Source organism: Mya arenaria, chromosome 11 (genome assembly GCF_026914265.1).
Source record: "Mya arenaria isolate MELC-2E11 chromosome 11, ASM2691426v1".
Lineage (NCBI taxonomy): Eukaryota > Metazoa > Mollusca > Bivalvia > Myida > Myidae > Mya > Mya arenaria.
In genome coordinates this window covers 14,181,599-14,194,568 of record NC_069132.1, presented here as the reverse complement: position 1 = coordinate 14,194,568, position 12,970 = coordinate 14,181,599, and the positions used below count along the sequence as shown (strand labels likewise).

At 38.8% G+C, this 12,970-nt stretch overlaps 1 protein-coding gene across 1 annotated transcript; it reads left to right on the top strand.

The window, feature by feature from the left end:
- Positions 1-69: 69 nt before the first annotated feature.
- Positions 70-9,101, top strand: LOC128208343 (A disintegrin and metalloproteinase with thrombospondin motifs adt-1-like). Its single transcript, XM_052911902.1, has 16 exons — positions 70-292; positions 814-984; positions 1,189-1,359; positions 2,073-2,243; positions 2,552-2,722; positions 2,853-3,023; positions 3,626-3,796; positions 3,940-4,110; positions 4,456-4,626; positions 4,824-4,994; positions 6,007-6,177; positions 7,108-7,275; positions 7,782-7,952; positions 8,193-8,390; positions 8,666-8,737; positions 9,001-9,101. The coding sequence occupies exons 1-16, from the start codon at positions 70-72 to the stop codon at positions 9,099-9,101; spliced, it is 2,643 nt and encodes an 880-aa protein (XP_052767862.1).
- The last annotated feature ends 3,869 nt before the right edge of the window (positions 9,102-12,970 follow it).

Genomic DNA, 12,970 nt, shown 5'->3' with positions numbered 1-12,970 from the left:
CAAATATATGAAATAAGTTTATTGGCGCAAATTGTTTTCTTCTATATTTCGAAAATAGTTTAAACTTGCATGTGCTTCTGGTGTTCTGTGAACGACATAGAAGTATTATTGTTTGATCTAGTCGACGGCGGCTTCACACCCTGGAGTTCATGGGATGCATGTTCAGCGACGTGCAGTGAAGGCACCCAGTCCAGGTCCCGTACGTGTACTAACCCAGAACCCCAATATGGCGGCCTGGATTGCGTCGGGGATTCCACGGAGTCTCATTCTTGCAACGACGGATCTTGTCCTGGTGAGTCCATTTGTGTCTTTCATGTTGCAATAATATCAATCGTCGCCCTGTAAACTGTATTTGGTTAATTACTAACTATTAATTTTAAGGGTCTGTGTCATGTCGTACAGTATATTGAATTATAATCTACGGACAAATTTCCTGTATATGTCCTATTTGTCTGTGTCCCTTTCTTGTTGTCGTATTGTCTTGTTGTTGGAAACCTACACCTTTTTGAGTGATATGCCGTATGAGTTTTTAGTCGACGGCGGCTATACGGTATGGAGTTCGTGGGATGCGTGTTCAATGACGTGTGGTGACGGCACCAAGTCTAGGTCACGTACGTGTACTAACCCAGAACCCCAATATGGCGGCCTGGATTGCATCGGTGTTTTCACGGAGTCTCAGTCCTGCAACGACGGACAATGTCCAAGTGAGCTTAATACATATATAAATCATATCAACACACGAACATGTTTAAGTATTTCAATTTCTTTATGACAAGATAATGACTACTTTATAAATTTGTGTTTGTTATACAGTCGACGGCACCTATACTTTATGGAGTGCGTGGGACGCTTGTTCAATGACGTGCGGTGACGGCACCCAGTCTAGGTCACGTTCATGTACTAACCTAGAACCGCAATATGGCGGCCTGGACTGCGTCGGGGACACTGCGGAGTCGCAGCCTTGTACCGACGGACCTTGTCCAAGTAAGTTAAAAGTTTCATGACAAGTTTCAATTTGTTAGTTATGTCCATATGTAGGAGAAATTGTGTGAGCCAATCAAATGTAGTAAAGGCTTTTGATCAACTTGAACAGGTTTCCTTGAACTATTTGAAGAATTCATGTGCACTGTGTATTGTTATGCAAGAAGTAAATAACCGTCCATGATTTCATCACCTTCCTTTACACAGTCGACGGTGAGTTCTCATTATGGAGTTCGTGGGGCTCTTGTACAGTAACGTGCGGTGACGGCACACAGTTCAAGTCACGTACTTGTACTTACCCAGAACCACAATATGGCGGCCTGGACTGTGTCGGTGATTCCACGGAATCCAGACCGTGCAACGACGGACTTTGTCCTGGTAAATTAAATGCTTTACTATATGATTAACATTGCACATATAGCTACCATTTAAAACTATTGTAACGAACATAAAAGAGAATGTAAAGTAAATAGGCATGCATCCATGTGATGTTATGTTAATAGTTCATAAGATTATCGCTTATGGGTTGTCGATGGCTCAGGTGAGCTTGGCCTTTCTAACTGGAGCGCTTGGGGTGAGTGCACGGCGTCATGTGGTAGTGGAAGTCAGACCAGAACACGCACTTGCGACCACCCTGGCAGCGGATGCATCGGAAACACCAGCGAAACCAGGGCCTGTAACACACTGGGTTGTCCGGGTGAGTTCTTTACACTAGACGTAAATATTCTTAACTCTGTATTCGAATAAGAACAACACTATATATATTTATATATACACACTATTATCATGATTCCCAGCCTTAAATTGTTACGCCTAATTGATATTACCTAATTGAGTGGAATGTCTAAAGTCTTATCGTATCAGACTGGCCGCTGGTCATCATTGAATACATTTTCATTTCGTGCTGACTTATGATTCGTATTGAAATTTTAAGTTTTTTTTGTCTGTTTCCCCATTTCTATATGGTTACGAGTCGTAATGTAGATGTAGATCAGGATATATGCTTTGCCAAAGGACCTGTAGTTCCTTGGGATCTGGTGACTGGCATCATATTGGTTCTAAAGCAAACAATATATAATTTTAAACATCAGTGGATGGCAGTTTTACGCTCTGGAATTCTTGGGGTGCGTGTTCAATGACGTGCGGTGACGGCGCCCAGTCCAGGTCACGTACGTGTACTGACCCAGAACCCCGGTATGGCGGCCTAGGCTGCGTCGGAGAATCCGCGGAGTCACAGCCCTGTAATGACGGACCTTGTCCAAGTGAGTGAAACACCAGATTATACCCACCTCCTTTGTCTCAATTTAACGATATCATATTGTTGTCTTTATTATATATATATATATATATATATATATATATATATATATATATATATATATATATATATATATATATATATATATAAAATATATATATATATATATATATATATATATATATATATATATATATATATATATATATATATATATATATATATTATTTATGTCTTAAGTATTTTCATGTGTAGTATAAATCTATTAAACTCAATATAATATGCCTGAACAAAAAAGTCCCTCAAATACAGTCGACGGCGGCTATACGTTATGGAGCTCGTGGGTTGCGTGTTCAGACACGTGCGGTGATGGTACCAAGTCCAGGTCACGTACGTGTACTAACCCAGAACCCCGATATGGCGGCCTGGACTGCGTCGGGGATTCCACGGATTCGACGTCATGTTATGACGGACCTTGTCCAAGTGAGTGAATTACCAGATTATATCCACTTTCCAAGACTTAATTTTATGTGATGTTGTGTTTAAAAAAACAGTATTTTAGTTTAGTATTAATCTGGTAAATTCAATATAAACATGTATTAACAACATACAGTCGACGGCGGCTTTACTTCATGGAGTACATGGGGTACGTGTACAATGACCTGTGGTGGCGGCACCCAGTCTAGGTCACGTACGTGTACTAACCCAGAACCCCAATATGGCGGCCTGGACTGCGACGATGTTTCCACGGAGTCTCAGTCCTGTAACGACGGACCTTGTCCTAGTGAGTTACTAAAGTATATCATATCGTAGTAATTTTAAGTTTTAGTTGAAATACAGTTTACCGGTACTACGCATCCGATTTATTATCCAGTTTTGCCTTGTAATGTTTGCGTCATGTCCTGTATGAAATTTGTTTGTTAAATGTACGAACGTGGCGAGATATTGTTTGACAATTCAGTGTAGTTCAATTCATTGTCCTGTTTGCTGTGTTCGTTTCTTATGGGATATTGTCGTAGAGCTGGATAGATAGATGCTATGGCAGTTATGTTATTGAGTTTGTGCATGTTTCTTCGTTTCTTGTAGGATATGGTCTCAGTGCTTTACAGCTACATACATAGATGCTATGTTATTGAGTTTGTGCATGTTTCTTCGTTTCTTGTAGGATATGGTCTCAGTGCTTTACAGCTACATACATAGATGCTATGTTATTGAGTTTGTGCATGTTTCTTCGTTTCTTGTAGGATATGGTCTCATTGCTTTACAGCTAGATACATAGATGCTATGTTATTGGGGTTGTGGATGTTTCTTTGTTCATACTATTATATATATGATTACTTTTGCATGCAATAATCATTTCATCAATGATCAATTAATCAATTAAAGTTGACGGTGGCTACGCCTTATGGAGTTCATGGGACGCGTGTTCAGTGACGTGCGGTGACGGCATCGAATCCAGGTCACGTTCGTGTACTAGCCCGGAACCCCAATATGGCGGCATGGATTGCATCGGAGATTCCGTGGAGTCTCAACCTTGCAACGACGGACAATGTCCAAGTGAGTTATATGAATAATAAACCATTTTGTTCGAGTCTTAATTATATCAACAACCAATAACAGTATAATTGGCATGCTTCGGTTTTGCAATGTTTTTGTGAAGAAATAAAGGAAACAGCCTGAAATCGTGTTCCTTGATCCAGTTGTCGGCGGCTATACATTATGGAGTTCGTGGGACGCGTGTTCAGCTACGTGTGATGACGGTACCCAGTCGAGGACACGTTCGTGTACTAACCCAGAACCCCAAAATGGCGGCCTGAACTGCGTCGGTGATTCAAGCGAGTCTCAGTCTTGCAACGACGGTCCATGTCCTGGTGAGTTATATGAATAATGAAACCGTTGTGTTTCAATCTTAATTATTTCAACAACCAATAACAGAATAATGGGCATGTTTCGGTTATGCAATGTTTTTGTAACAAAAATAAGGTTACAATTAAATAGTTTACGTGCCAGACGGAAAGATATGTTTATATAAATGCAACTGCATTAGCTCATGTGTTGTATATTTAACGTTCTAGTTAGTGTGTTGTTATGGTATTGTTTGTATTTCGTTATTATGGTCAAAATGCTATAATGTAGACGTTGATATATATGCATCGTTACAGCCGTTTTTTCGGACTGCGAAGTAGTTTATTGTTATCATTTTCTTCTTACGTAAGTCGAAGGTGGCTATACGGTATGGAGTGATTGGGACGCATGTTCGGTGACATGCGATGACGGCACACAGTCCAGGTCACGTACGTGTACTAACCCAGAACCCCAATATGGCGGCCTGGACTGTGTCGGTGATTCAACGGAAACTCAGCCATGTACCGACGGACCTTGTCCTGGTAAGTTAAATGTTAAACAAGGTTATACCATTCACGCATTAGTCTATGCTATGTCACATAAAAACTGTTTTTGTTCAACTAATATATGAAATATTGTCTTGTCGAAAATTGTGTTCTTTCTATAAAGCGAAAATATCTGAACTTGCATTTGCTATTATTGTGAGTTAACGACATAGAAGTATTATACTTTGATCCAGTCGACGGCGGCTTCACACCCTGGAGTTCATGGAATGCATGTTCAGTTACGTGCGATGACGGCACACAGTCTAGGTCACGTACGTGTTCTAACCCAGAACCCCAATATGGCGGCCTGGATTGCGTCGGGGATTCCACGGAGTCTCAGTCTTGCAACGACGGACCTTGTCCAAGTGAGTTATATGCCTTCAGTGTTATCGTATCTTAGTAATCAACTCGACTCAACTCAACTCAACTTTATTCAGTACATACATAAAGGCCGCCGGCCCAAAATACACACTATTATATATGCATCATTAATTACAATACAGTGGTGTCATACAAATTGTAAACAAATTTCAATATTAATCCGCTATTTTTAACAATTAAAAAATAAATATTGCCACTTGTCTAATAACAAAACTATTATCTGACTACGTAGGAGTCTGTAAAAGGCATGTAGGTCAGATCGACCGTGTACCAGCTAAATTAAAACTGATTTCTTACAGTAAAGAACCTCGGGCATATGAAAAACGCATGAAATTCATCTTTTAACAAAAGCCTGTTCTCGTTGATTAAGCAGGACGCACATATTCTGTCATTTCTTTCTATGTTAAGATGCCGGCCAACTTCGATATTTAACCGGTGACTTGAACACCTAAATCGCGCGAGCGCACGAACAAATCTAAGTGACAAGTTTATTGAAAGATATTTTTCCGGATTGAGTAAGGATATAACATGTTTATAACGACACCGTTAATACATCTTCAAGATGCGATCTCTATAAACTTTATAGAGATCGCATCTTGAAGATGTTTTAACGGTGTCGTGCCACCCCTGAGTCATACAGTCGATTAAGCGAAGTTTAAATTGCGCGTTGAAAGTATTTATGTCGCCTACGTCTTGCCATAACCAGACGTAGCCAAATCCATACTGAATATTTCTCTAACTTTTGTAACCCAATTTATTCTTCCAATATCGTCTTGACGTTTTAACATAACGTAACAATGTTAAGGGTAGCGATGGTTTTGGTATACCTTGTTTAGTATCCCCATTTTGAAAGTTCTGAGGTTTTGATAATCACCGTAAAGTATTTTTCATTTCGAAAAATCAAGTTTAGCGGCTTAGTAATTTGGCCAAATAATATTTTTCGAAAGATTTGAGCCACATCGCCTTGTTCAAAAGGATTGTACTCTTATTGTATAGTCGATGGTGGCTTCACACCATGGAGTTCATGGAATGGATGTTCAGCTACGTGCGGTGACGGCACCCAGTCCAGGTCACGTTCGTGTACTAACCCAGAACCCCAATATGGCGGCCTGGACTGTGTTGGAGATTCCACGGAGTCACAGCCTTGCAACGACGGACTTTGTCCTGGTAATTCTAATCGCTCTTAATTGGGAGGGGCGGGGGTATAGTTAATATAAAAAACATACATGTATATTGATGATCAATGGCATACACACCAGCACTGTGGATAACAAGAGTCCCGGAGAACACTTCTTTATATTGTGGTCCTTACTGTTGCTGACATGGCATAGAGAGGCAAGCTTACATTGAAAATAAGTAAGATCACATGTAAGTATTTTAAGTGTTTTAGTATTACAGTTAGTAATTGAAGAATATTGATTTCATCTTTATCAAAAATATAGCATGACTATCTTCAAAAGCATATCTCAGAGTTGAGACAAATATCACAAATTCACTAAAGCACAATAATTTTAAAATCAACAATAAATCATAAAAGGTGCATGATGGGATTTATTAATTACAACTTAGTATTTTGTGAAAATGCTTTTACCGAAATTTTCTTTAAACTATTATTCTTAATGCTGCATTGAGTTTTTATTAAAGTATTATTGATATTTTTAATAAAAATAAAATTACTTATGCACAATATTTAAAAATTAACAATTTATCATTAGACAAAATTATCAATCATGTGACGCTTAACAGCAACCTTAGATTTTGATAAATGACCTATTTGGGTGACGACACTAGCAGGCAGTTTTCTTCCAAAGACTACAACCTACGTTACAGAATGACTTAAATCCGATTTCTTTAAAGTTCTAAGTCTTGTGCTATAGGAATGAATTTTGTTTTGGGAAGTCAAATGTTCTCCCATGTAACCTTGGCATAGAATATTCTCTCATGGCACAGACTTATCTGATCAATGCTCTTATCCACTGGTAACTTGACTTTTGAATATTCCATATTTGCATTAATGCGTATCACACTATTCCATAAATACTCTGGTTACAAAGTAGAGAATATTAATAAAAGCAATGAACTATGATCCCCACACAGTGAACGGGTTCTGGATGGCCTGGGAAACGTGGGGCGCGTGCTCCACCACCTGCAACGGCGGCACCCGGCAGCGCACGCGAGAGTGTATTCCGCCCCAGCACGGCGGAAGTGGTTGCTCCGGCCACTTATCTGAATTCGCAGTGTGCAGCATGGTTCCTTGTCCTGCAGGTGAAGAAAATGAGTATGACAATAACACGTACAACTATATTCTTGTAAAATCATGATTTCCCGAATATATGATATATTTTCACAAAACCCTTCCATGTTCTCTTTCGATTGCTTTAACTTTTTAGCGATTTATCATAGTGTTTGGGTACATCATGAACGCACTATGTTTTACCAAACCAAGAGGGCACAGGGCTTTCAGGTCCAGCACAAAACTGTTAGCCATATAGCTTATATATTGATATTAAGCCAAATCTAGAGGTTTTGTAGAGTTTGTCCAATAAGGTCCTGTTATGACTCTATCTGTAACCACATGACCAACATGGTTACGGTGTAAAAAATTGGCTAGTAGGCCTCTAACAGGTACTCTCAAATGATGTCACTGTCAGCATAAAAGACAGGCACAGGCTTGGTGTAAGTGATACTGTGGCCTCATCTGTTCAACACCTATAAAGTACATTGGGAGCTTATAGCAATATTCTCGATATATATCGTTGATCTTCTTCAAGTCGACGGCGGATGGACAGTCTGGTCTGCCTGGAGCACGTGCTCGGTTTCTTGTGGCTACGGGGAGCTTTCACGTGCGCGCACTTGCAGCGACCCCGCGCCCCAGTGGGGAGGGAGTTATTGTGACGGCATCCACATCGAAACACTCGCATGCACGGTCAACATATGCCCTGGTGTGTACTTGAATGAACGGCTAATTAGCACATGTATAATAAAGTTGCTGTAACAATGGGCTATTTGATGTTATAAGCATAATGGCTGAATCGTTTCGGCATTAAGTTAAAAACCGTAAGACGGTCGTTGTTGTAGTTAGTACCCTTTTCTTAAGTAAAACTCTGTAGTAGTACTAAGGCTTTTAAGTCAACTCGTATTAGACTGGTATTTTTTTATTCTTGATTCAATAATTGCCTCAGTGGATGGTGCCTGGAGCTCCTGGTCTGCTTGGTCGCCCTGTATGAACATGTCTAGCGACACATGCCCACTGGAAACAGGTTGCACATGCGGAGGGGGCGTTTCCGGCAGGAACAGGTCGTGTGACAACCCAGCCACTCAGTTTGACGGCACACCGTGCGATGGTTCGGAAATAGAAGCCAAAAACTGCTTTGTTCCATGTAAGAACTTAGAAAAGAGAAAGTTTATAGAATGCAGGATGCACATACTAGTGTTAAAGTTTTATCAAATGTATTTCCCATAAAAATATAACTTCTGTGTCATTGGAATAAGCTAGTCTTATAAATTTGCAGCGTTTAAAGATATTTGCTGTATCAGTATCTAAGTATGTGTATTTGCGCATTTATGTTCTTACAAATATCAGTGATGTTAATAACGAAAAGAGAAAATACAAATTAAAGAAGATTTAATAACATGTTTTATTCGCTTATTTCAGGTTTCGAAAACAAGTGCTCGGCGGAGAACCCAAGTGGCTGTCAGGTGGTACTTCCGGCCGACAGCACACAGGGTACGTATAGTAGTGGGTACCGTTAAAATAAACTGTGGCTATTCATATAATTATATTCAATACCCGGTTTGAATGTGTTTAAAACTGTATCTTGAATCTGCAGCTGTCAGATAAATAACAGTATGGCTAGAAATATTAAGAAGAAAAGGGGAAAGTGAAAATACATTCTGAATTTAGAACAATATTCCGTGTGACAGGAATCCTTTAAAAAGCAACGCAGACGTGAACGTTAATCGTTGATTTAAAAAAAATATTTGTTTTAGAAAATAATGGGGTTATGGTGGATGGAGAAGCTGTTGCAGTTCTGTGTGCTGTGATCGTTGCATTATGGCTGGCGGACAAGGGCTCTGATGTGATAACCTGACAATGCTACATGTACGATACATGCTGGTGTCAGACCCGAGGGTTGTGGAGTTTGCCTGCCTGACTGTATTGGGATTTCAGCTCAAAAAACGTAATACGAATGCATATTAAGGTCACACCAAATTGATATTTCGTTCCGCGGATTTACCGCTCCTATTTTTTTGAAAATGTAAAAAAAAATTTTTTTTGGTGCGCCCGCACCTTCATTTTGATCGCCAAGCAGATTTTTTTTCAGGTAATAATTTATTAAAAGGCTAAAAATAATCAAGTATAATTTTTCTACGCTAGTTTTCGTGTTTTTGTAAAGAGAAGTTACCGATGCGTAGTGTTTTTATACTGTATATCGATCGGTTTAGCATGAGTTTCAATAAATTCAATCAAAATGGCGGCTTCCGGTATAAACAATGTGGCTCGAATTTTGGAAATTAAATCTTATTTTTGACAATAAATATGTTTTGAGCATGCTTGAAGTCATTGTTGATCGTCTCATGCACTAAAGGATCATTATTTAAAGCAATCATTATGCAATAAAGCATGTGTATCTGAGACTGGTAGCGATTTTATTGCGTAATTAGTGACTCGTTTTGAATGGAAATCGGACAGGTCAACTTAACTGTAACATGAGTCATTGTTTGGTCCAAATTGATGTATCAAGCTCATTTTTGATCAAATTCTGACAAAACAACAGTTTTGAACAAATATCTTTTCACAAATAGCGATATAAACACTGGTCTGGATATACCTCAACATAAGTAAGCCTAAGTTTATCACCTTATATTTTGTTTTTATTTGCAGCATAATCTGGGATTGTAATGCACTTGTCAATTGTAACCACTGCCCCGCCCACCCCTTGCCCTTGTTCCAGGAGTATACCGGGGACAACAGAGGCAATGGGCTGTGTTTTGACCTTTCAGGTGGCCCTGCAGTGCCTAGTGAATGTGGTTTTGTCTTCATATTGAAAATAGTCGGGAATGGGCCTTACATAGGTATTCGGGGTTGCGGGGCCATTTGGCAGGGATTTTACAAGCAGTGTGTCCCAAGGTCACTGCACATCGTCTCAATAAGGACAACATTTGTACCAAGTAATATGGTAATCCATCAATGCAAAAGTAAGTTTTAGCGCGGACACGAGCATGTGTACTCTGACCTTTAAATGTCTAGTGTGACCTTGACCTTTGAGGTATGGACCCAGGTCAAGGTCACTGCACATCGTCTCAATGAGGACAACATTTGTACCAAGTAATATGGTAATACAATAATGCATAATTAAGTTATAGTGCGGACACGAGCATGTGTACTCTGACCTTTAAATGTCTAGTATGACCTTGACCTTTGAGGTATGGCCAGGTAAAGGTCACTGCACATCGTCTCAATAAGGACAACATTTGTACCCAGTAATATGGCAATCCATAAATGCATAAGTAAGTTATAGCGCGAACACGAGCATGTGTACTCTGACCTTTAAATGTCTCGTGTGACCTTGACCTTTGAGGTATAGACCCGGATCAAGGTCACTGCACATCGTCTCAATAAGGGCAACATTTGTACCAAATAATACGGTAATCCATCAATGCATAATTAAGCTATAGCGCGGACACGAGCATGTATACTCTGACCTTTAAATGTCTCGTGTGACTTTGACCTTTGAGGTGTGCAACCGGGTCAAGGGCACTGCACATCGTCTCAATGAGGACAACATTTGTACCAAGTAATACGGTAATCCATCAATGCATAAGTAAGTTATAGCGCGGACACTAGCATGTGTACTCTGACCTTTAAATGTCTCGTATGACCTTGACCTTTGAGGTATGGACCCGGGTCAAGATCACTGCACATTGCCTCAATGAAGACAACATGAATGCCAAGTAATATGGTTATCCATCAATGCATAAGTAAGTTATAGCCCGGACACGAAATGTTACAGCCAGACGGACGGACGGACGGACAGACTGACAGACGGACGAAGTGCATTCCTATAATCCCCTCCCCACTCCGTGGCGGGGGATTAAAAATAGGGATCATAATCATCATAAAATTTCAATGAAACAATGGAAAACATACTGAGCTATAAGACACTGAGCTATGTTATATATAAATATATATATATTAAAAATAAAAAAAATATAAAAAATATATATTACTGTATCCAGGCAATGTGACGAGCACCTGTTGGTGATTTTTAAAAACATTCCACAATTTTTCATGAAAAAGTTAGAATATTTTTTTTAAATGACATATATGGGTCATTCTATTATTTTTTAAAAACATCTAGGCAAGTAGGAATACGTTATGTATAATAGAAGATGTACCCAAATCCACAGTTTTAAGTTTTTACTAACATGCCCCGTGCAGACAGTATATTCAACAACGAGAAAATGGCAACTTCCAGATAAAATTTCATAACTTTTTATTGGACAACAAGATAAAAATATCATTTCCGTAATTTAATTTAGAATCTAAATTACACCAATACTATTATTACAGTTGATTGCAAACAATAGATTTTAGGTAAAATCTTTTCTACTGAATTTTTAAAATTTTTAAAACATTTTTTAAGATTTAAAAGATTTTTAAAAACATTCCACAATTTTTCATGAAAAAGTTAGAATATATATATATATATTATATATATATATATATATATATATATATATATATATATATATATATATATATATATATATATATATATATATATATATACTAACTTTTTTCATGAAAAAATGTGGAATATATTTTTTTAAATGACATATATTCACTATCTTGACAAAAAAAAAAAAAAAAAAAAAAAAAAAAAAATGATAAAAAAATATATTACTGTATCCAGGCAATGTGACGAGCATTGTGGTCTAACCCGTTAGTCCGAATGAATTAACCTTTGACATCGACATAATGCTCCTCTATTCACAACACAGAATGAAATTAAGTTGTTCAATACGTGTGCCTGCGGAACTACGCATCAGCATGGTGAGTTCCATGGTAAGGTGTTTTTTTTTGAAAATCCTGTAATGCATCGTCAAGATACAGCCCGGTCAAAGTTCAGTGTGGACGTATGGACGCACGCAGGCCCGCACATACGCACATACCCGGAACCGCCATTGTGAAAATTATGTCTTACTCACCGCAAACGGGCTCCACAAAAATAGAGTTGGTATATTTATCACCACTCATCACGTGACTTCACATGCTAAATAAATGTGAACAGTGCCAGGAGGCAGAAAGCTGCTGAGAAACAACGTAGACACGGAGCCCGACATATTTACGTCGGTAATGAAATTGATCGATGGAAAACTTTTGAAAGAGATTAACACTGCTGAAAATGACAACGAGTTGGCCTAACCGCTTATTGACAGGCTATTGAGAGAATCGAACACGTCACTTGAGAAGTATTCGGAAAAAAACATACCGCACTTTTTTAAAAGGGGAAATCATTCCGCGCTATTTTTAAATGGGAGAACTCAGCTGAGACTGCGTGTGGGCCGACAAGGTTCTTGCGTTTATTCTTTTAATCATGTAAAATGATGTATTATCGGCCACATACTAGCTTGTATTGCTCTATGCTTGCTTTGAGAAAATACTGTTTTTGCCGATTTTGGGAGCATCTGTTGTCTGGTATAGTGCCCGTATGACCTACCACTGTCGGCAAATAAATTATCAATTACAAATTAATTCACAGTATATGTTATAAATGCATATATACAAATAAAAAGTAGAAATGAAAATATGTCTAACAGTGCTTTCCATTCCGTCTTGTCCTCCATTTGCCTGTGATACAACGTTAGTGACGGAGGTTTGCCGGTTTTTTGTTGTGTAACGAAGAGCTCCGTTGTAGGATACTATGATTCTCCGCCCTATATCACGTTTGTGCAG